Here is a 22,173-nt window from a genome sequence, read left to right as displayed (position 1 = left end):
GCACCCTTCCACAGAACATTTAAAAAAACAACAACACAATGTTCCGAACCTGTTATTCTGATTCCTCCCAGGAACCCACATGCCAAGAATGTGACAAAGCATATCCTTATTTAAATAAAATGCCCTTTTTGCAAAAGGATGTGGCTTATCTTTATTTATTTAAAGTAGGAAGGATGCAAAATTGTTCACAAAGTTTATGAATCAACTCACATGCCAAGGGGCTATGTACACCTTGATTAACTTCAGGTCACTGGGTGCATTATCAACATAATTTGAGGTTGAGAAGTGGGAGACTCAAGAGCAATATAAGGAAATTCTTCTTTACGGAGAGGGTAGTGGATGCCTGGAATGCACTCCCAAGAGAGGTGGTGGAGAGGAAAATGGTGACGGAGTTCAAAAAAGCATGGGATGAACACAGAGGATCTAGAATAATAGTAAATATTGAAGAACTAAGGCCAGTACTGGGCAGACTTGCACAATCTCTGTCTGTATATGGCCGTTTGGTTGAGGATGGGCTAGGGAGGGCTTCAACGCTTGGGAGGGTGTAGATCAGGGATCTCAAAGTCCTTCCTTGAGGGCCGCAATCCAGTCGGGTTTTCAGGATTTCCCCCAATGAATATGCATTGAAAGCAGTGCATGCACATAGATGTCATGCATATTCATTGGGGAAATCTTGAAAACCCGACTGGATTGCAGCCCTCAAGGAGGGATTTTGAGATCCCTGGTGTAGATGGACTGGAGTGAGCTTTGACAGAGACTTCAGTAGTTGGAACCTAAGAACAGTACCAGGCAGAGCTTTAGATCCTTGCCCAGAAATAGCTAAGGAGAAGAAGAAAAAAAACAAACAACAAATTTTTAGATTGAATCAGGTTGGGCAGACTAGATGGACCATTCGGGTCTTTATCTGCCATCATCTACTATGTTACTGTCTTTGGTGGAAGATGACAATATTTCTTGTCTCTTTTTTGTATTCTCTTGCTCAGCCAAGGATCACAGAATAGTTTTTCTCTATTCCATCTTTTACAAAAATCAGCACAGTGGAATCTGGCGCAAATAAGTCTTGAACAGAGATGGTAATATCATCAAGCAACTAAAAACTATTTTAGTATTTCAGAATTTTTTTCCATATAGTATTCTGCATTGGCTTCCTTAACACCCAGACATCTGTTTGAGGACTTGTATTCTCCAGCTACAAAGTACAACTTGCTATTAACTCTTGTTTTTCCTTCATAGGCATTAGATTTATCTGCATACAATGGAGGCAGTGCAAGCAAATAGATCTCATACATATTCATTGGGGAAATCCTGAACAATATCAAACCGCAAATGGCTGTCATGAACCTACACAATAAATTACCGACCATATCAAAGCTGTTATTTATGAGAGGAAAAGAATCTCAGAAACCTGCTCAGATAAAATAACATTTATAATCTGAGACTTACAGATCAGGTAACTTTGAAGAAAGAATAAAGCTACCAAAAATGCAACTTACAAATAAGATACTGCTTCTGTTCCAACAAAAGCATTTAGCCACATGGATGTTCTGACAATGCAGGAGGAACTAAGCATAGGGGCATAATGCAGAGCTAAAATATACGACAGAATCATCAACTACCACAGCCCAAATGAGATCTGTATGGAAACTGAGGGCCAATAGCCTCACCAGTTGGAAAGGACTAATATATTAGTCCATTAAGGTAATTGATAATAATGGAGGAATCTTTAGTGCAATAGACCTGAACCTTCCATTTGCATTTGGACATGCCATTTAAGCACTTAGGAGATAGGCACAAGAATATTTTTGAAACATAAGAACAGCCATACTGGGTCAGACTAATGATCCATGTAGCCCAGTCTCTTGTTCAGCTTCTCCTCTCTCTTCCCTTCCTTCCTACTACTACTACTCAGTGGCATAGTGAGGGTGAGAGGTGCCCAGGTCAATGGTGCCCCTCCCCGCCCTCTTCTTTGCCCCCATCACCATCCACTCCTTTCCTGCCCCCTCCTGCCACACATACGTGCCCCTTCCCTTCCCCTGTATCTCTTTAACATTCCCAGCGCAAACAGCAACCCCAACCTACTGCTTGCACCAGTGTTGGTTCTTCCTTTGACGTCACTTCCTAGGAGGCGGTCCAGGAAGTGACATCAGAGGAAGAGCTGACACTGATGCGAGCAGCAAGTTGAAGTTGCTGCTCATGCCAGGAACATTAAAGAGATATGGGGGAAGGGAAGGTGTGGGCATGTGTGCAATAGTGGGGGGTGGGTTGTGTGGCTGGGTGGGGAAGGAGTAGGGGTAGCGGAGAGGAGGGCGGGTGCCAGCGTTCCCACCAAGACAGCACATGTGGTGGACCACCCCATCCCATACTATGCCACTGCTACTACTACTTATTTCTTTAGTGCTGCTAGATGTACACAGCACTCAGTGGTGTGAGGTCAGAGCCTTCAGGGGATTTGCCCCACCCCCTAAAGGTCCTGAGGGCACTGCTCTGAATTTGATTGGTTGAGCAAACAACAGGCAAATGCTTCTCAGTCAATCAAATTCAGATCAGTAATGTCAGGGCGTTCAGGGGGTTCAGACAATCCACAGTCCAAGAGTTGGGGATTCACTGAATCCTCTGAAAGCTCTCAAAGCATGTCACTGGCAGCACTCTACATTAAAATCTCACTTCTACTGCTAGTGCTTTAGCTTTCAACTGAAATATTTTCTCCACGATTGTGACTTTAGCCACTTCAGAAAAAACGTGCAAATTTTGACCACAAAACTGCAAAATCTTCCCCTCCCTTTACAAAGCCGCACTGCTAGGCAGTGTGAGATAAACGCTAAGCTGTCGATTCTGTTTCTATAGGTGACTTAGCATTTAGTTCACACTGCTTGACAGTATGGCTTTGTAAAAAAGTGTGTGGGGGGAGGGGGGTATATTTTTAAAGTAAAATTTAAGCACAGCCAATTCATTCCATTCAGATGAAAATCTAACAAAGACAGCACATGAAGTGATGCCATACTGAGATGTTTCCAAAACCTAGGTTTAAAGAATCTAAACTACATAACATCAGAAGCCCCATCTTCCCTATTTTCCTTAATAAAACTTTAAAAAGATAAAAACAACAATTTGAAATATCTGACTGAGATAATGATAGCATCTTCTTAAAGTATTTCCTCAACAAAATTTATGGAAACAAGTGAATCAAAGGAAATTTTTTTTAAAAAAAGTAAATTTTTGGCCCTAGAATGATTCTTCAAAAATTAAAACTGCCTTTGCAATATTAAACTCCTATACAGGAAGCCCTCACTACGTGTAAGTTAAAAATATTTTACCACTCACTTTAACGCAAGCTTAACACATTATAAGGGAATTTTCAAAACACAAAGATGTCCAAATAAACACCATACATTGGTACTTAGACATCCTAATTGCCAGGACGTCCAAGCGCTGATTTTCAAAACCGTCTTTCTGGATGTCCTGTGAGACGTTCTACCCACTGTGTGTCCAAGATTAAAGGGGGGGAGGCATGTTGGAGGCGTATTCTGGATGGGTTTTGGGCATGCTTAGACTTGGATATCTTGCGGTAATAATCAAACCTTTCCCAAGATGTCCTAGAAGAAACAGTCATTCTGAGCTAGACCTGCTCTAAAAGTGTCTTAAGTGCTGAAAAGGTACCCAAACTGACCAGATGACCACTGGAGGGATTAAGTAATGACCCCCTCACACTCCTCCAATGGTCAATGGTCCCCTCACACTCCCCCCAAATCTGAATGAAATAGTACATACTTGTCTCTAGATCAGCAGCACTTGGTAGGGGAAAGCCATAGGTATCTTCAGTAGCCTGGTGAATGGGCTAGTGAGCCATAGAGAGGACACAGGTCCTTAAGCCACTATATTTATGGTGGAAACTGTGAAGCTCCCCAAACCCTACTATACTGCCGCATTCTGCAGCATTCTGGGACATCTGTACAAGCCCTTAACGACTTCTGAGGCAACCCACACAAAAAGGCATTGCAGTAGTCCAGATGGGGCAACAAATAAAAGTACAACTTGTGAGTACAACTTGGTTCCGCATTGTGCACAGAAAGCCAAACATCAGCTCAATACCAATGAGTATTTTAGTCCAGACAATAATTTTTGTTCTAATTATTTATGTGCAAACCATATCAAGAATAGCCCTCAAAATATCATACACAAATAACTTACCTCCCCCTTTTATCAAGCCACGCTGCTGAGTAGTGCAAGCTAAATGTCGAGCCACCCATTCTATTCCTATGGGCGACTCTGCATTCAGCTAGTGCTTCTAGGCAGCATGACTTGGTAAAAGGGGAGGTTAGTGCTTTCTTTTTCCTGTGTAAAAGCAAACCAATAGCAACATGGTTTAGTGCTTTTCTCAGTGTGAAGGCATGCCAAACAGTATGCAAAGTGTGAAAAATTGGAGTTTGCCACTAACAATCTTAGGTCCTCACAAGGTAAACTACCGAGGTTAGCTAAGGTAGGAGGAAATGTCTCAGAATACCACACAAAGGTTCACTTATTATCACCTTAGGCACATGTGGTAAAAGTTGTCTTTCATTGACCCAACCTCCACCGCTAAAGCCGTCCTAAGTTAATTCCAGCGTCAAAGTATGCCTGATTTTTCTGGAAGGTGTGATTATTTCCATTTAAGGAGTGTAAAGCACACATAAGGTTAATTTTTTCTATAAAAATTGATATTTATATTATGTGACAGGGAAGCCCCTGTCCCAGCCAAAAGAACCACATAACCCAGCATGCATCATGCCCGGGTCCCAGGAAAACCTGGCATGGAGCCGGCACAGCCAGGAAGGGAAGAGGAAAACCCGGTCATAACCCAGCCTAAGAGCCAGAGGGGGAGGGCACTTGAACCTAACTCTTCCCCCTATTACTCCTTTCCTCCTTCTCTGAAACCTAAACCCAACTCAGGAGGGGGTGGGGTTAACACTCGAGGTGTGCATGTCAGAAAGCCTCAAACACAAACCAGGGGAAGTCAGTGGGGGGAGCTCAGCTGGGGCTAATCACAATATTAATTTATTTATTTATTTAAATATTGCTGCAAGATATGCAGCTTTAGTGGTGGAGGTTGGGTCAATGAAAGACAACTATTACCACATGTGTCGAAGGTGATAACAAGTGAACCTTTGCGTGGTATTCTGAGACCTTGATAGTTTACCTCGGGAGGGCATACCAAACAGCACAAACAATGTCCATTTCCAAGCAACAAAACAAAGCCAGCAAATATAGAAAAAAAAAAAAAAAATGAAATCAAGTACAGTAAAACCTTGGCTTGCGAGTAACTTGGTGTGCGAGTGCTTTGCAAGACGAGCAAAACATTTCATAAAATTTTAACTTGATCAACCAGCGTTGCCTTGCAATACAAGCATGCCCCTACTTGGGGACAAGACATTAATTACACTTGTTTAATTTGGAAGGAGGAAGACTGTGCAAGCCCCTAAGCAGTGGTAGTGAGAGACAAATGTGTAAGTCAGAGCAAACCCATAAGTGCAAACACATCTCACCATAACCCCCTTATATCGTATGGTGAGCCCTCCAAAATCTATCCAAAACCTACTGGACCCAACTGTACACAATACCAATAGCCCTTATGCCTGAAGGTGTCACCTACATGTAGGTACAGTGGGATTTAGGTGGATTTTGGAAGGCTCACAGATTCCACCATAAGTGTAGTAGTTAGAGTGGGATTAGGGTTACCAGACGTGCAGATTGCCCGGGACATATTCTCCTTTTGAGGACATGTCTGAGGGTCCGGATGGCTTTGTCCAGGTTTTGAAAAGCTTCCTCTAAATTGGTGTCGGGCAGGAGGGTATCTGCGCATGCATGGATGCCGCGCGTGATGTCATTGCGTCGCATCCGCGCATGTGCGGATGCCCTCCTGCCTAACGGGAGCAGGCAGTGGGGGCAGGGCTAGGGTGGGATTGGGCGTCAGGCTAGGGCATAACGGGGTGGGGCTGGGTGGAACTGGGCAGGCCTGGGGGAGGGGCTAGGGGTTCGGATTTTACTAGCATAAAATCTGGTAACCCTAAGTGGGATATAGGCCTGAGTCGCTATCTCTATAGTTCACCACATTTCCCACTATTTCATGCACATCTTTGGGGAGTTGGATGGAGTTAGTGACCACTGGGAGTGTGTGGAGGGATAATGCTTTCATCCTTCCAGTGGACATCTGGTCTGTTTGGTCACCTTTTTGGCACCTATTCATTGTTAAAACACGTTTAGTTGTTTAACCTGTCAAACAACACAAAAGCAAGAGACCACTGCATGAAATTAATGGTCAGAAGATTTAAAACAAATCAAAAGATTCTTTTTTACACATCGCATTATTATATTGCAGAATATGTTGTCAGGGATGACTAAAATAACAGAATTTAAAAAAGGAGTGGTCAAGCTCCTTGAGGAAAAAGTCCATTATAAAATTTGACATGGGAAAGCCATTGCTTATCCCTGGAAATAACTTACGCCCTCTTTTAATAAGCTGCGTTGCTGAACAGTACGAACTAAGGGCTCCTTTTACTAAGGTGCACTAGTGGTTAGTGCACGCTAGCCGAAAAACTACCGCCTGCTAAAAAGGAGGCGGCAGGGGCTAGCGCACACGGCAATGTAGCGCGTGCTATTCCACGCGTTAAGGCCCTAACGCACCTTTGCAAAAGGAGCCCTAAATGCTGAGCCACCCATTCTATTCCTATGGGCAGCTCGGCATTTAGCGTGCACTGATCGGCAGTGTAGCTTCATTAAAGCGGGGGGGGGGAGGGGGGGAGGAGTTAGGGTCCTTTTACTAAGCTGCAGCATAAACTGACCTTAGTGAGCCCTTGTGCAGGTTTTCCCACATGTTAAAGCCATTTTTACCGTGGTGGTAAAATGACCAATTTTCCATTTTTTTGTATTAAGGGCAATGCCCTAATATTGCTATTAATGTGCAACCATTAAAAAATTACCATATAAGCATGCTCCATCACCCATTTTGTAGGCAGTAAAGGCTCACACATTAATCCTATGCTGATCAGTTAGCACTCGCTAATGTGAATGCACTGTGTAGATCAGGAATGCCTATTCTCCACCCTCTGGCATGTTCCCTTCCCCCCAAAAACTTTTTAGTGTATAGTTAGCGCACTTTGATTAGGCAATTATGAGGATGTCTGAATGCATTCCGCAGTATGTCAGTTTAAGCTGCATTAGGCACACATGAGCACAGAAACAGAAAAAGTAGGACTGGAACAGTTTACATCAACTGGGGATTAGTGCATAAGGTTTAGTTTTAATGATGAAGCAATGTACTTTGTTGGTGAAAATAGACCTGAGGGGAGTGGTCTAAGGAAGATGGCCGCGGGTGTTTGGAGCTAGACGCCACGGAGTTCCCTGACTGCTGTCTCTTCTGAATGGTGAAATGGTGAAACGAAAATCTAAGCTTCGGATTTTCCCTGATGAATCCTTACCAGCAGCAACGGGCCCGATGGACGCCTTCCTTCAGCGAGGGACGCCAACACAGCTGGAGGCTTTCTCGGCTGGGAGAGACACGCTGGCTGAAGCGTTGCAGCTCTCCCTCGAGGCAACATCTCTGACCCCGGAAGAGCAGAGTCCTCCGAGTCGCCCGGGGGCGTTTGACCGATCGACGGAAGAGCAAAGTCCTCCGAGTTGTTCGGGGGCGTTTGGCCAGTCGACGGTGAAGGAAATGCCCCAGGGTGTTTGCTCTCCAGACTAGAGGTCTGCATGGGAACGGGGATCGCGGGGATCCCGCGGGTTCCCCCCCTGGCCCACGGGACTCCCACGGGGACGCCCCCTGGCCCACAGGACTCCCACGGGGATGCCCCCCTGACCCACGGGACTCCCACGGGGACGCCCCCTGGCCCACAGGACTCCCACGGGGATGCCCCCCTGACCCACGGGACTCCCACGGGGACGCCCCCTGGCCCACGGGACTCCCATGGGGATGAAAACAGCCTACCTAAATTCTGGCGATGCAGGCGTGCAGCTTACAAGTCCGGCGTCGCGGCGGGAAATAGCCATGCTGAGCAGTGAGCTCAGCACGTACACAGATGAAAGCCTTGCTTGCTGATTGGTCCGGCGGCCCCGCCCCGCCGTGCCGCCGGACCAATCAGCAAGCAAGGCTTTCATCTGTGTATGTGCTGAGCTCACTGCTCAGCATGGCTATTTCCTGCCGCGACGCCGGACTTGTAAGCTGCACGCCTGAAAAAGAAATCATCCTGGCCGGGGTCGGTGTCATGCTCCGGAGCTTCTACAGCCTTCCTATCTCCCTTCTACCTGCTTCCGGCCACACCCCCTGCTCCGCGGCTCTCTTCGGCAACTCAGCAGCAGCGATCGACACAAGCTTCTGACGTCGGGGCCTACCCTCTGCGAGTCCCGCTTGTTTCAACTTCCTTTTTCCACAAAGGCGGGACTCGTAGAGGGAAGGCCTCGATGTCGGCAGCTTGTCTTGATCACCGCTGCTGACGAGTTGCTGAAGAGAGCCGCGGAGCAGGGGGGTGTTGCCAGGTGCAGGTAGAAGGGAGAGGGCCAGATGCAGGACTCGTGGGTGAGGGAGGAGAAGAGAGAGAGAGAGAGGGGAGGGAAACAAAAGGAAATATTTCATACTGGGCTGGGCCGGAGTGGAGGGAGGGTGGAAAGATTCTGGCTACCGGGTGCAGTAACAAAGGAAAAGGGGGGAAAGCTGAAAATGGAGATAGTGACACAAAAAAGAGAGAGAGTAAGCAGGACCTACTGAATAAGGATAGAGATACAGAGGGGACATGAAGAGGAGGTGAAATAGAGACATATAAGTAATGCTGAAAAAGTAGGGGGGGGAGATAAAGACATTGAAAGGGCAAATGGTGAACATGGGGTAAAAACAAGGACAGAGACAAATGAAGATTCTGAAAAAGTGGTGAGATAGGGATATAGGTGAGATGGACACAAAGAAGGGTGATGCTGGAAAATAGGTGGAATGGTAATTCTGACAAACACAGAAGGGAAATGCTGGATCAAGGAGAGATAGGGCTCAGGCTGGATGGAATGAGGAGAAATGCCTTGTTGGCCCGGAACTTCCTCTCCTACGTCAGAATTGACGTCAGGGAGCGGAATGCTGGTCAGCGCGACGCTTCTGCAGGGAAAGCTTGGGACAGCGGTGGCTTGGGGTCTATTTCCCGATGGCGGTGGCAGCAAACCGAGTGGCTTGGGGGAGGGCACGGAGAAAGAAAGAAAGGGGGCAGACAGGGAGACAGAAAGAAGGGGGAACAGGGAGACAGAAAGAAAAAGTTGGGGGAGAGAATGAGGTCTGGAGGAGAGGAAACATACAGGAGGCTGAAAGAAAGGAAGAAAGATTGGATGCACAGTCAGAAGAAGAAAGTGCAACCAGAGACTCATGAAATCACCAAACAGCAAAGGTAGGAAAAATGATTTTATTTTCAATTTAGTGATCAAAATGTGTCTGTTTTGAGAATTTATATCTGCTGTCTATATTTTGCACAATGGCTCCCTTTTACTAAACCGCAATATCGTTTTTTAGCGCAGGGAGCCTATGAGCATTGAGAGCAGCGCGAGGCATTCAGCGTAACTCCCTGTGCTAAAACCTACTATTGTGGTTTAGTAAAAAGGGAGGGGGTGTATTTGTCTATTTTTGTATTTTGTTACCGAGGTGACATTGCATAGAGTCATCTGCCGTGACCTCTTTGAAAAAACCCGGAATATGAATAATTAACATTTTCTCCTCCTTTCATTGTGCTTTGTGTTTTTTTTAAATTTTATTGTTGGTAGATCATTTTGACTTAGTCATTATAAAGTAGCTCGCAAGCCCATAAAGTGTGGGCACCCCTGCTCTTACTCTGGGTCACCAGACCTCCCTCACGGCACACACACGGCAAATGGAAGAAAGAGGAGAATTTTTGGTCGTAGGGAGGAAGGTACAGAATGTGATAGGGAAGAAAAAGATGAGAGTGAGAAATGTGGCAAGGGAACAATGGGACAGATTGAAAAGGATGCAAGAGGGAGGAATATTGGACAGTGGTGAAGGGAATGGAGGGAGAGATGTGGCATAGTGTTGGAGAAGGGTGATAGAAGGAGAAATGTTGGGCATAGGGCTGGTGGGCAGGCACGAAAGATGAGAAAGAGATAAATGCTGGACCATGGTAGGGGGAACCAATGGACAGCAACAGAAGAATTTACAGAAGATGGGAAAGCGGAAAAAAGAAACTGGGACCAACTTTATGGAAAAATAAGTCTCCAGACAACGAAGGTAAAAAACGGAATTTATTGACTAAAATATGTTAGCTTTGGGAAATGTATATGGCAGATGTCTTTGTTTTGTGTTCAAAAGAAAAGGAAATGCATTTCTGGTTTTATTTCTACAGTGTTGAAGTACTTGTTGACCCTTGCTGTGACTGGTGGGGATCCCCAAGCACCGCCAGCAGAGGACCTTCTCTAGAGATGGCCAGAACACCCCTCCACCAAGCGCAGCAGTCGCTGGCAGCATCCATGAGCCACTGAGGTGCCAGCATCTGTGACTCAGGGACGCTACTGCTGCCTGCCAAGCTTGGCAAAAGGGACCCCCGACCAACTGCAAAGGAAGTCCTCAGCTGACAGTTTGTGGGTTCTCATCAGCTGAGTATTTATATTTTATATTTACTTTAGAGGTTCTGGTAGAAACCCATTTACAAAGTATGTATTCTTCCCAATTAATATTTCCAAATTAATAAAGTCTCTTTGCTTATTTGTAAATTGGTCTCTACCAGAGCCTAAATTTAATTAGGTAGCATAATTAAATAAAATAACTATTTCTGAAGTTTATAGGGAAGGATGGTGACGGAGGGTATTCCTCGCGGGGACGGGTGGGGACGGAGGGGATTCCTCGCGGGGACGGGTGGGGACGGAGGGGATTCCTCACGGGGACGGGTGGGGACGGAGGGATTCCTCACGGGGACGGGTGGGATTTTTGCGGGGACGGGTGGGGACGGTTGGGATTTCTGTCCCTGCGCAACTCTCTACTCCAGACATGCTGAGTTCGGGAGTCGGCTCAGTAGGAGGAGGGGTGAAGCCAAAACTATTATCTGTGCATTCGGAGGAGCTGGGACAGAAACTACCTCAGGATTTCCTGACACTTACTTCATCGCCTGCTGAAGTTCCAGGTACTTTTTCATCAGAGGTTCTGGGTGCTGAACTGATACCAATGCAGAGACCCAAGGTTTTCAATAAGGAGACAATTTGGGAAGCAATATCTAGCTTGCAAATCTCTTTGGGAACTCAAATGCAGCAACTTACTACACGTTACACCTCTGTTGTGTCTGAAAATTTGGAAATGAAAAATAGGATATCCAGTGTTGAAAATAAAGTGGATGGACATGAAACTAGAATAAAAACAGTGGAGTCCCAGGCTTCGGTCTGGGTAAAAGATAGTGGAAACCTTAATTTTAAGGTGGAAATGTTGGAAAATATGATTAGAAGAAGTAATCTTCGGATTATCAATTTTCCAAAATTACCACTTATTTCTGCGCAGGATACATTTAAAAAATATTTGAAAGAAGTTTTGAAAGTTTCCGAAACCTCCTATCCGCCTCTCACTAAAATATATTATTTACCAACCAGAGCATCTGTTCAAAAACCAAACCAGCAGAATCTGTCTGCTGATAGTTTGGATTTGACAAATTTCCTGGAGAGGTCAGGTGAAGAGATACCGGCAACTGCTACGCTACTTGTACAATTTGCTATAGATGCTGACAGGGAATGGATGCTTAAATTGTTTTTTAAGTTTAAAGATGTTCCATTTATGACTAAAATAGTGAGAATGTATCCAGACGTGTCACGAATGACCCAAAAGAGAAGAAAACAATTTCTTATTTTGAGACCAAGGGTTCTGCAGTTAGGTGCGACGTTCGTACTCAGATTCCCCTGTAAATGTGTAATGACCTATCAAGGGAATAGATTTATTTTCTTTGATCTTCAGCAATTGACAAAATTTATTTCTGCTAAAGAGCAAATTTAAAATTCTTGAGAGAACTTCAGTCTCAACCTGCTCAAGTATAAGGTTTTTGGTTATGTTCTTCCCCGCTACCATCTTCATTTTCCTTGTATTATTTGATTAAGATTTCAGCAATTTTAAAGCTTTCTCCCCCCATAGATTGAGGTCTAATGATACAAATCAGTAAAAAATTATTTTGGATTTAATGTTATGCCGTATGAGAAAGAAAAATTTTGCTTTGATTTTTGTATTTCAATTTGTAATGTTTATTATTACCTATTGTCTCATTTTTATTCTTGAACTGAATTGTATTATTTTCTTGTTTTGACTAATATTATGTCAATACTATAAAATGAAAATAAAGATTTAAAAAAAAAAAAGAAAATAGACCCGAGACAGTCTGTGTTTTGGCTCTAAAGCCTGCCCTCAGATATAAAGGCCAAACAGACATAAAAGTATTGAAAATGTTGATAACATCCCTACTGTTGTAGCAATTTTGACTACACCACTACTCGTGGAAGGGTGTTCCAGGCACCCACTAACCTCTCTTCATATAAATTATGCATTTAAATGCTGATTGCCAAATAGCATGTATAAATGTATATGGATACCTATCTATATAAAGTTTTATATGTATATTTAATCATGGCTTCACTGAATATACATATAACTTTACGAAGCTAAGTTATCCAAATAAAGTTATATGGGCCCTGTGCAACTGAAAACTGACAACATTTGTGTTAATTTACAAGGAGCATGCATTGCCTGGTACAAGAGTGAAGTGTTGTATTTACATAGTAAAAACATAGCAATATAGTAAATGACGGCAGATAAAGATTTGAATGGTCCATCCTGTCTGCCCAATAGTTACACTTTCATTGATATTACTGGGTTATAGGTCATAGAAGTCCATTCAGTATTGTCCTTAGGTTCCAACTACTGGAGTTATCATCAAAGCTCTCTCCAGCCTATCCGAACCCTCTCATCATTTTCGGGATATGGTAAAAGTATGCCCAGCACCATCCTCATGTTCCAAATATACTGGTGTTCCTGTCAAAACTCTCCCCCATCCATTGTAAACTGAATTGCCATATAAGGGGCACAGACCCTGTAGTCTGTCTAGTACTGACCCTAGTTATTCAATATATTCCATTCATTTTCTAATTAGAGACTTAACCCCTGACTGACAACCACTGTTGCAATAAGCAAGCTAAGAGGCAAGTTTAACCCTTTCAGGACCATAAGGATCGCAGGCCAATTTTTGTGGTTTTGACAACATTTTTATGGTAAAAAGAGCTTGCAGATGCCAAAAAATTGATTTTTTTTGTGAAATATCATTTTTTTTTTTTAAAAATCAAACTTCTGGCTTATGGACAGTGTGGCAAGTGAATCTTCTCGTCAATCTGGCAACGACGCTAATGAATGAATGTCGGAACCAGTTTGTTTACATAAAGGCAGTATCATATGGAATCCGTACATATCAAATTTAGAACTGTAGACTATCCCAATCAAAATTTATAGGATTTTAAAGTTATGGGACAAATATGTCCCTTGGTCCTGAAAGGGTTAAAGGTTGAAGAGGAAAAATCCTCTCGGTAATTGTACATGAAAACCCATGGCTCCACAGCACCAAAAGAGACTAAAAGAGACCATGTGCCACTGAGCTGAAAACCCAAAATAGCAGGAGGGGAATGCTAGATGAAAAATAAAGTTTACTTTGAAGAATCATTTTTCCAAGGCACGCAAACTATTAATATACATAAGTACAAGCTAGAAAATAAAGCTTACCAACACCGCACTACTGTATAACAAATATTTAAAAATGAAAAATAGGAATGAGTGAGGTGGACAAACAGCCCTTTAGGAGTCCCCTGAAGCTTCTACCACAAGAATGCCGAAAACCTTACTTACAAAATAAGATGTTTCCCTGCATTTAACAGAGCATATGTGTTTAAGTTCCCACACTATAAAATCCCACAAAACATTTGGATTTAATCAGTAACACCTAGGGTAGCTTACTATACCACATATAGATGAAAAGAGCGCCTTATCCAGTTTCAAAAGACTCCATTTTCATTTTGCTCTCTCAGGGATGCTGTCTGAGTTGGGCTAGTTGGATAAAACTCATTCTGGGGCCCTTTTACTAAGGCATCCTAACGGATTTAGCATACATTAAATGCCATGCAGCCTGTTATATTCCTATGCACATATGTATTTGTAGAGTGCTAGCACTTATTTGCATTAAGTGCTAGTTGAGTGACAAGTGCTATTCTATTTTTTATGCGCATAACTTTCTTAGTATGTAAATGCAAGAGGGCATTCACAGGGGAAGGGCCTGAGTAGGACATGGGCAGGTCAAACAGTTACACATGTTGAGGTGCATTTTCGATAAGACGTCTAAGTCTAATTTGGACGTTTTTTAAAAAAAAGAAAATCCAGAAATCCAGTAGAGAAAATGTTCATTTTCAAATCAGCCAGACATCTATCTTTTATTTTTGAAAAAGACCTATGTAGACGTTTTGGTCCTTAGTATGTATCTTTTTTGGCCATTTTCAAAAATAAAAATGTCCACATGAAAAATGCACAAAAGCAAGTTTTGCAGACATACCCAAGTACATTGTCTGATCACGACAGTGGAATCCCCATCAGATCAGTATGTTTCGGTGCAGTCCTGCCGACTTAGCTGATGGTGGATTCCCCTGCCAGGATCAGCTGAATCGGCAGGAAGAAAAAAATTTCTCTCTCCATCCCTTACACCCACCGATCCCCTAAACCCTTCCCCCTGACATATCCCCTCATCCCATATCTTCCCACATCCACTCAATATCTCCCCACATCTCCCTAACATGCTCCCTATGTTCCTGGGTTCCTCTGTTGCGGATGCTTTAAAATTGCGTTTAAAATCCTGTGGGTACCTGATGATCGATGTGGAAACAATTTCGTATGCTAATGATTTTTGCAGAGGTCTGTCATAATCCCATTCAATCAGTCATTGGAGAAAGTGACTGACATATGTGCAGAGTCAACAGAGAAGGCAGCAGTTCAGGGCAGGAAGAGCAGAGATTTTTTTCCCCTTTTTTAATGGGCAACACATGCACAAAATGTCCATTATAAAAAAAAAAAAAAAAGTCATGCCAGGACCCTCCCAAACTTAAAAAAAAAAATCGGCATGAGGGAAGCTCATTCTCTCCTACTTTGACCCCCTACTCCACGACTCCCCACCTTTATATTGAAGATCTACAAGAGGGATGCCCACTCTCTCCTGGTGCCGGGCACCTGGACCAATCAGAGCCTTAGTCCCCTTCCCAGTGCATTCTGGGATACACTTGGAAGGGCCTAAGGCTCTGATTGGTTCAGATACCTAAGGCCAATCAGAGTCTTAGGCCCTTCCCAGGATGCACTGGGAAGGGGAAGGCCCACCATTTTGAAGAGGTGGGCTTGGTAGGAGGAAATGGGCATCCCTCCTGTCGTTCTTCAATTCAGAGGTACACGGGGGTCGAGGGTTTGCAGTGGCTGGAGGGAGTGGGCATCCTTCCTGATGATCTTCAATTTAGAGGTATAGGGGGTTTGGGAGTTTTTTTGGGGGGCACAGATTTGCAGCATTGATGGCATCAGCAGGAGGGACTGGGCATCCCTCCTACCGATCTTCAATTTCGGGGTGTGGGGGATCTGGGTGGCTGAGGTAGGGAGGAGCTGGATTCCTTCTTGCTGATTTTTTTTTTTTTTTTTAGTTTCAGGGTGTGGGCTGTCATCAGGGGTCCCACAGGACTTTAAAAAAAAAATATTAATCTCTAATGTAATGTAATTATTTTTCATGGGAACAGATATTGTACATGTGTAACACATGCACAAATTCTGTGCCTATTAAAAATAAAAAAAAAATCTGCTGTTAGGGGAACTTTTTTTGTTTTAACACTACCGGCACCTCCTGATCTGTTGGAGATTTCAGAGCATTTCAGAGCATTAAAAACTGGCGTTTCATTTTTTGCATCATGTGGGCATCGATCAGAGTGTTCATTTTAATACTGATAAGTTCATTGTAATGTATTTACATATGATTATTGGAGGCTGCTATAAACAACGGAAAAGACTGCGATTTTCCGTTTTGTGCATCGATAGTGGAAATACTTTGATACTAAACTGGTTAAAACTGGTTTAGCGACAATCATTAAACACATGTTGAGTTTTGTGCATCTGGCACACAGTCTGAGAGCCAATGATGAGCTAAAGTGAGTCGCTGCTGATGTCTCATTTGTGGTTCATTAAAAGGTATGAGTTGGTGTTGGGTTGAAGCTTCACCCAGTTGGCGATACCTCCGCCTCCTTTAGTCAGCTTTCCACAATGAGATAATTATAGATTTATCACTGGCTAGAACCTAGACATCAGTTTAGGGACAAAGACACTTTGTAAATCTTATCCACCCCTCAGTAAAGTTTTGCTTTGACAAATGAAATCAAACATTACCTTTTCTCCCTTCGGTCCTGAAGATCCCTACAAGAATATGAAGATGTGAGAGAAGAACATTAACCAATGCTTTTGGAAAAGGAAAAGCAAAAACCTAAGGGACCGATGCTCGAAATCTAACATTGGAGTTAAAAATGATTAGTGTTGGAATAGCGCGCATATTAATGTTTGTAAAAAGTTCAGAGGGATCTAGAACAGGTATCAATGTGCGAGCCAAAGATGGCCGCAAATTTTATTTAAATGTTTTGAAATGGATGTTAATGAGGTTACTCAGTATTTGTAAGAACATAAGGACTGCCAAACTGGGACAGACCAAAGGTCCATCAAGCCCAGAATCCTGTTTCCAACAGTGGCTAACCCAAGTCCCAAGTACCTAGCTAGATCCCCAGTAATAAAACTGATTTTATGCTGATTATCCTACGAATAAGCAATGAATTTCCCCAAGCCATCTTAATGCTGTGGATCCCTCTCAATGCTCAAACAGTAATGCAGAAAAAAAATGCTGGCCTTAACGCTGAACACTTACTTCTAGCTCGGGGGCGACATTGATGGTTTTGAGGAGAGAATTTATTCTAAATTTCTGACATTACACTGCCAGTTTGTGTTTTAGAACTGGAAGGAAACTCAAGCGGCCTCTAAGCGCTGATAAGGCCCCTTTTCCAAAGCTGCGGTAGCGATTCCGTGCATTTGCCGCAGGGAAATCGCTTACTGCAGCTTTGTATAAGGAGCTAATAGTGAGAAAGCAACGTGTGGGAGTCCAATCAAAAGTGAAAGCGTACATTGGTGCCTGTTTTTCTGTGCATGAATATGAACCCTTTCCAAAATTTAAGCGCAAACAATTTTTGAAAAGCTTATATATAAAAGCGAGGAAGAAGGACAACAGTTTTGTCTGAGCATGTGCCCAAGATCTGCCTTTACCTCAAAACATTTCTGTGCATGCTCCAGGTACATTTCTTTCCCTTGCTTCAGTTTACTAGCACCCATAAAACCTGAATGCCATTTGCTTTGAGCATTGGAGAGCTAGGTTTCTGCATTGGTTTTGCACTATGGGTTTGCGCAGGACCTTTTAACATCGGGGACCTAAGAGAACTCACACAAGAAGAAGTAATCATCAACAGGTACTTACAGGCTGCCCTTTTGTGCCAGAAGGACCCTTGAAGAAAAAAAAAAAAAAAAGGTTTGCAAATTAACAGAAAGTGAGCAAATGATTAGCTTTTTTTTTTTTTTTAAGCTACAACACTAAGGCCCTCTTTTACAAATGTTCTAAGCATTTTAGAACGTGTTTAGCATGCGCTAAATCAACGCATGCGCTAACCGCTAACACGTCATAGGATAACATGCACGCATTAGCGTTTAGTGCGTGATTAGCACATGCTATTTACCACGGGCGAAAAAGCATAGCACACCTCAGTAAAAGAGGGGACAAGTTATCAAGAGTAACTATGCTATGTAATCCAGCTCAACAAGAATGTCACCTAGTTCCAACCCTCAAACTGTTTACGGTCATGGCTTGAAATCTCTTTAACGCTGTGGTTCTCATCATTTTTCTATTGAAACACATCTAGCAGCTGATGCTTCCATATGTGACAGACTGCACACAGGAGGACCCTCACAGACTTTTGGTTTGATATAGCATTTTTTATGTGCTGAATATAAATATATTCTGCATCCACAAAAACCCTCCTCCAACCAGAAATAGATGAAGAGTAGGACTCGCCATACAAAAAATGTTTATGTTTATTGGCATGTTATTCGGATTCTCATGTTATCTGAGTAAAATGGTGTGTTAGCTGTGTTAGTCCACTTTTAAAGGCAATATACAGTAAAAAGCCTAAAAACCCGGAAACCAGAAATCTGGACCATCTGAGAATCTGGACTATGTGCTGCATACACCTTCTCCCATCCTTCCCAGTCCTGCCCATAGCTTTCTCTCTTTCCCCAGCCCAAACCCTGATATACCTTTTCAGTAAGCAAGGATGCCTCCGGCCTACACTGGGCCTTTCCTTCTGACCCCTCCTGCCCATTCTGAAGCAACTTCCTGTTTTCAGAAGGACAGGAGGGGTTAGAGGGCCTATGAGTAAGTCTGCGCTGGCGCTTCACCACAGAAGACTTGCTTCCTGAAGAGGTACAACAAGGGTTGGGTGAGGAGTGAGAGAGAGCTGCAGGCAGGACCAGGAGAGAAGGGAGACACACCAGAATGTACGAGGGATAGGGGTGGGGTTAACCATAAGGGTGGGGCATAACCATAAGGGTGGCCTTAGAAACCTAGACCTCCTCCTTTGGGACCAGGACCCCAGGTCCCCTTCTTTGGGCTCTGGCATTTTCTTAAGCTACTAGTTGTTTAGCCCATTACATTAACGGGTGCTAGCAGCCCTTCTCCCTTACTTTTACCTCCTCCCTGTCCAGCAGCACCCCCACCCATTCCCTGCTCCCCCTATATAGCAGTAGCCCTTCTTCTTTTATCTCCCCCTGTTCAGCATCACCTCCCCCCATTTCCCGCTCCCCATATCCAGCAGTAGCTCTTCTCCTTTACTTCCTGCTCCCCCCCCGTCCAGCAGTAGCCCTTCTCCCTTACTTGTATGTTCCCCACTGTCCATTAGGAACCCTTCTCCCTTATCTGTAAACCATGCAGCCTTACATTTTAGAAGTCCCCCACCCCATTCTGCCCAGCTCCCTTGCCAAATTTCAAAACTGCAGGCAGTGGCTGCTCCTCACCCGATCCCCGCTTACAGCGGCCCCGCACTCGCGATCTGGTTGGCTCCCTTGTTGGAGCTTTTCACGGTGTTGTCTCCTCTTGGCCTTCTCCAAGGGCTGGCTCCCATGAAAATGTTGTGTTGCTGTTCGGGGCCGCGGCGGCGGGTTCTCTCCGGAGACGCACTGGAGTTGGAAGCCTTGCCTCTGACGTTGTGACGTCGGAGGGGTTTCCGACGCTGGTGCGGCTCTTTGGGGGGCTGCCGCCTTCGGGGAGGCTTTGGATGCGGGGCCGGATGCGGGAGGAGCAGTCATTGTGGGGGGCTTTGGTGGGAGAGCCAGCCAGACGCATGGATCGAGCATCCCGGGCCCCGACCACCCTCAGAGGTGTCCTCCGAGCCCCGAGAAGAGACGCAGCGGGGCGACTTGTCCGGTCAGTAGAAGGGGCAGATTGACATCCTACTCGGGCCGCCGCGGCCGACATCCGACTCCAGGCCAGACCGTAAGCCGCGCATGCGCACTTCCTATGTGTCGCTACAGCTCACGGAAAAGCGGCGCACACATAGGAAGTGCGCATGCGCGGCCTAGCGTTTTATTATATTAGATAGGAATAGCTGGATGGGGCAGAGATATGCTTGATGGAGAACAGATATTTGGAACACAGAGAAGGCAAAATCTGTCTATATTCTCTATTATCAGTCCCTTTCTACTTTTGTTTTCATCTCACAAGGGTCATTCATCTCAATATACAGCTTTTAGTCACTTCTCTTTGCCTCTACTCAAACCTACTCAGAGAAGGGCCATATCCAGATGGCCTCCCCTATCTTTCCTATGCAAGGAAAATTTACCAGTCACTATTCAGCTGGCAATGGTAAGAGTTTTTTAAACATTTACTGTCACTGGCAAAGTTAGACTCACAATCAATGCTGGGCTATGTGCAGGCACTGAATTTCCAGGCCTGACCAGATAGAAAGCAGCTGTTGGGACTTATGTGGATCCTAGTCAATATTCAGTCAGGCATCTGCATATAACTCTTAGGGGGAAATGCTATATATGGTGCCGAACATTAGGTGCTACTTCCGCACTGAATGTTTGATGCAAAAAAGTGGTGTGATGGATTAAAGGCACCATAACTGGGCAGCAGGGCCGGTTTTAGGCATGCAGAGGCCCAAAAAATTTATTAAAATTAGTCCAATAAAAAGGATCATCTTTTTCCATTTTCTATTTTTAAATGTTTATTAACACAGCTACAATACTCTTTATTCTGAAGAAAAAAAAAAAAGAGAAATAAAATTTTTTTTTCTACCTCTATTGTCTGGTTTGCACTTTCCTCAACTTCTCTTCCTCCATTCATTGCCTACCCTTGCTCTGCCTCTTCCATATGGCATTTGCTCTCTTCTATGCCTCTTCCAGAATCTGTCTGCCTCTGCCTTCAATCTCTCTCCCCCACCCCCACTGGTCTGGCATCCATCTTCTTCCCTCTGCTCCCCCCATGGTGTGGCACCTGTCTACATCCCTTCCATTTCTCCTTCCCTCCCAGTGAATTTTAGCATCTCTCTTTCTCCTCTTTTCCTCCCCTCAGATCGGGTATCTGTTTCCTTCCTCATTTCCTCCCACCAGATCTGGTATCCCCCCCCCTGCTCTGCCATCTCTTTCTCCTCTCCCTTTCTCTTCTTCCCTGGTCTTCCTTCTCAATTTGTTTTCTGCCTCTGTTTAGATTAAATTCTGTCTTACTATCCAGTCCTCAATTTCCCTTTTTTCATTGTATCTACCTACAGCTTACCACCTCTTTCCTTCACCTCTTCCAGTATCTAACTTTATCCTCTTCCCCCAATCCAGCATGTGCCCTTTTTTCTCTCTCCTCACCAGTTCCATTCAGCGTTTGCTCCCCCTCTCTCCCCCCTCAACTTCCATTCAGCATCTGCTCCCCTCTCTCTCCTCCCCATTTCCTTCCAGTGTTTGCTCCCCTCTCTAACCCCCCCCCACCTCCATTCAGCATTTGTCCCCCTCTTTCTCCACACAATAATCCTAAAGCGCCATCCAACCTCTTCCCCTTGTCGGGCTATCTCCTTCCCCTTCCCCTCACCTTCATGAATGCTTTTCAAAACCAAAATTCTCTCTCTCAGTAGCAGCCGTTCTCACTAGTTGTACATGGTTGCCCTGAAGCTTCTCCTCTGATGCAACTTCCTGTTTCTGCCGGATTGTATCAGAGGAGAAGCTTCAGGGCAGCTGCGTATAACTAGTGAGAACGGCTGCCATGTCAGGGCCCCTCTGAGAGAGAAAACTGTGGTTTGGAAAATCACTGAGAAGATGAGGAGAAGGGAGGGATATGCCCTAACAAGGGGAAAGGATGCCCAGACCACAAGGCCTCCTGGAGCTGTGGGGCCCAGAGCAGCTGCCCTGTTTGTCCTCCCCTAACGCTGGCCCTCTGGGTTGAAACATCAGATCCGCACAAAAACACGCTCTCATTTATAGAATAGTGACTAAGCATTTCTGAGCAGATCTAGAAAGGGGGCATGACTATGGGAGGGGCATGGGTGAGCCAGGGGTGTTCTTTTAAAATGTATGCAGTGTTATAGAATTCGAAGGATCTGCTCCCAACTTGTGTAGCAGGGATTTACACCTAGTTTCTATTGGTTTAACTCATTGCACTCAACATTGAGCACAAATCCCGACACTATAAAGGACATTGATCCCAGAAAATCCGTTACAGAATACTGCTCAGTGCCATTTTTTTGTGCAGAATTATAAGCATCGTTTATAGAATTTCCCCCTTAATGTGGGTATTGGGTGAATATTGTCTAGAACCTGCTTATGGGCAGCCAGTCAAGTCCTGATACTCTTCCCCTAATTCTAATCTCTATCTCTTGCTCCATAACAGTATCCCCTATTTCTAATCCCCCTCCCTCTTACCCCTCAGAACATCTGACCACCCCCAAATCTGTTCCCCCAATCTTTCATGCCCCTGGAATAGCATCTGACCCCCTAATTTCAATCACCTCTCCCTTCCTGAACATCTGACTGCACCTTCCAATCCTCCCCCTCCACAAACAGAA

The 22,173-nt window shown here is 44.4% G+C and overlaps 1 protein-coding gene across 12 annotated transcripts in view; it reads right to left on the bottom strand.

Annotated features, from left to right (window-relative positions):
• COL13A1 (collagen type XIII alpha 1 chain) overlaps window positions 1-22,173 on the bottom strand; it is a 646,904-nt gene that overhangs the window by 309,378 nt on the left and 315,353 nt on the right. For all 12 annotated transcript variants that reach the window (XM_033940521.1, XM_033940520.1, XM_033940522.1 and 9 more), the window contains 2 exons: window positions 17,553-17,579; window positions 16,427-16,453 (listed from right to left, as the gene is read on the bottom strand). In XM_033940521.1, coding sequence (XP_033796412.1) covers window positions 16,427-16,453; window positions 17,553-17,579 — 54 coding nt within the window. The remainder of the gene's footprint in view (window positions 1-16,426; window positions 16,454-17,552; window positions 17,580-22,173) is intronic.

The sequence above is a fragment of the Geotrypetes seraphini genome, chromosome 4, assembly GCF_902459505.1.
Source record: "Geotrypetes seraphini chromosome 4, aGeoSer1.1, whole genome shotgun sequence".
Classification (NCBI taxonomy): Eukaryota; Metazoa; Chordata; class Amphibia; order Gymnophiona; family Dermophiidae; genus Geotrypetes; species Geotrypetes seraphini.
The sequence above is the reverse complement of the archived record's forward strand: the minus strand, read 5'-3'. Positions and strand labels throughout refer to the sequence as shown.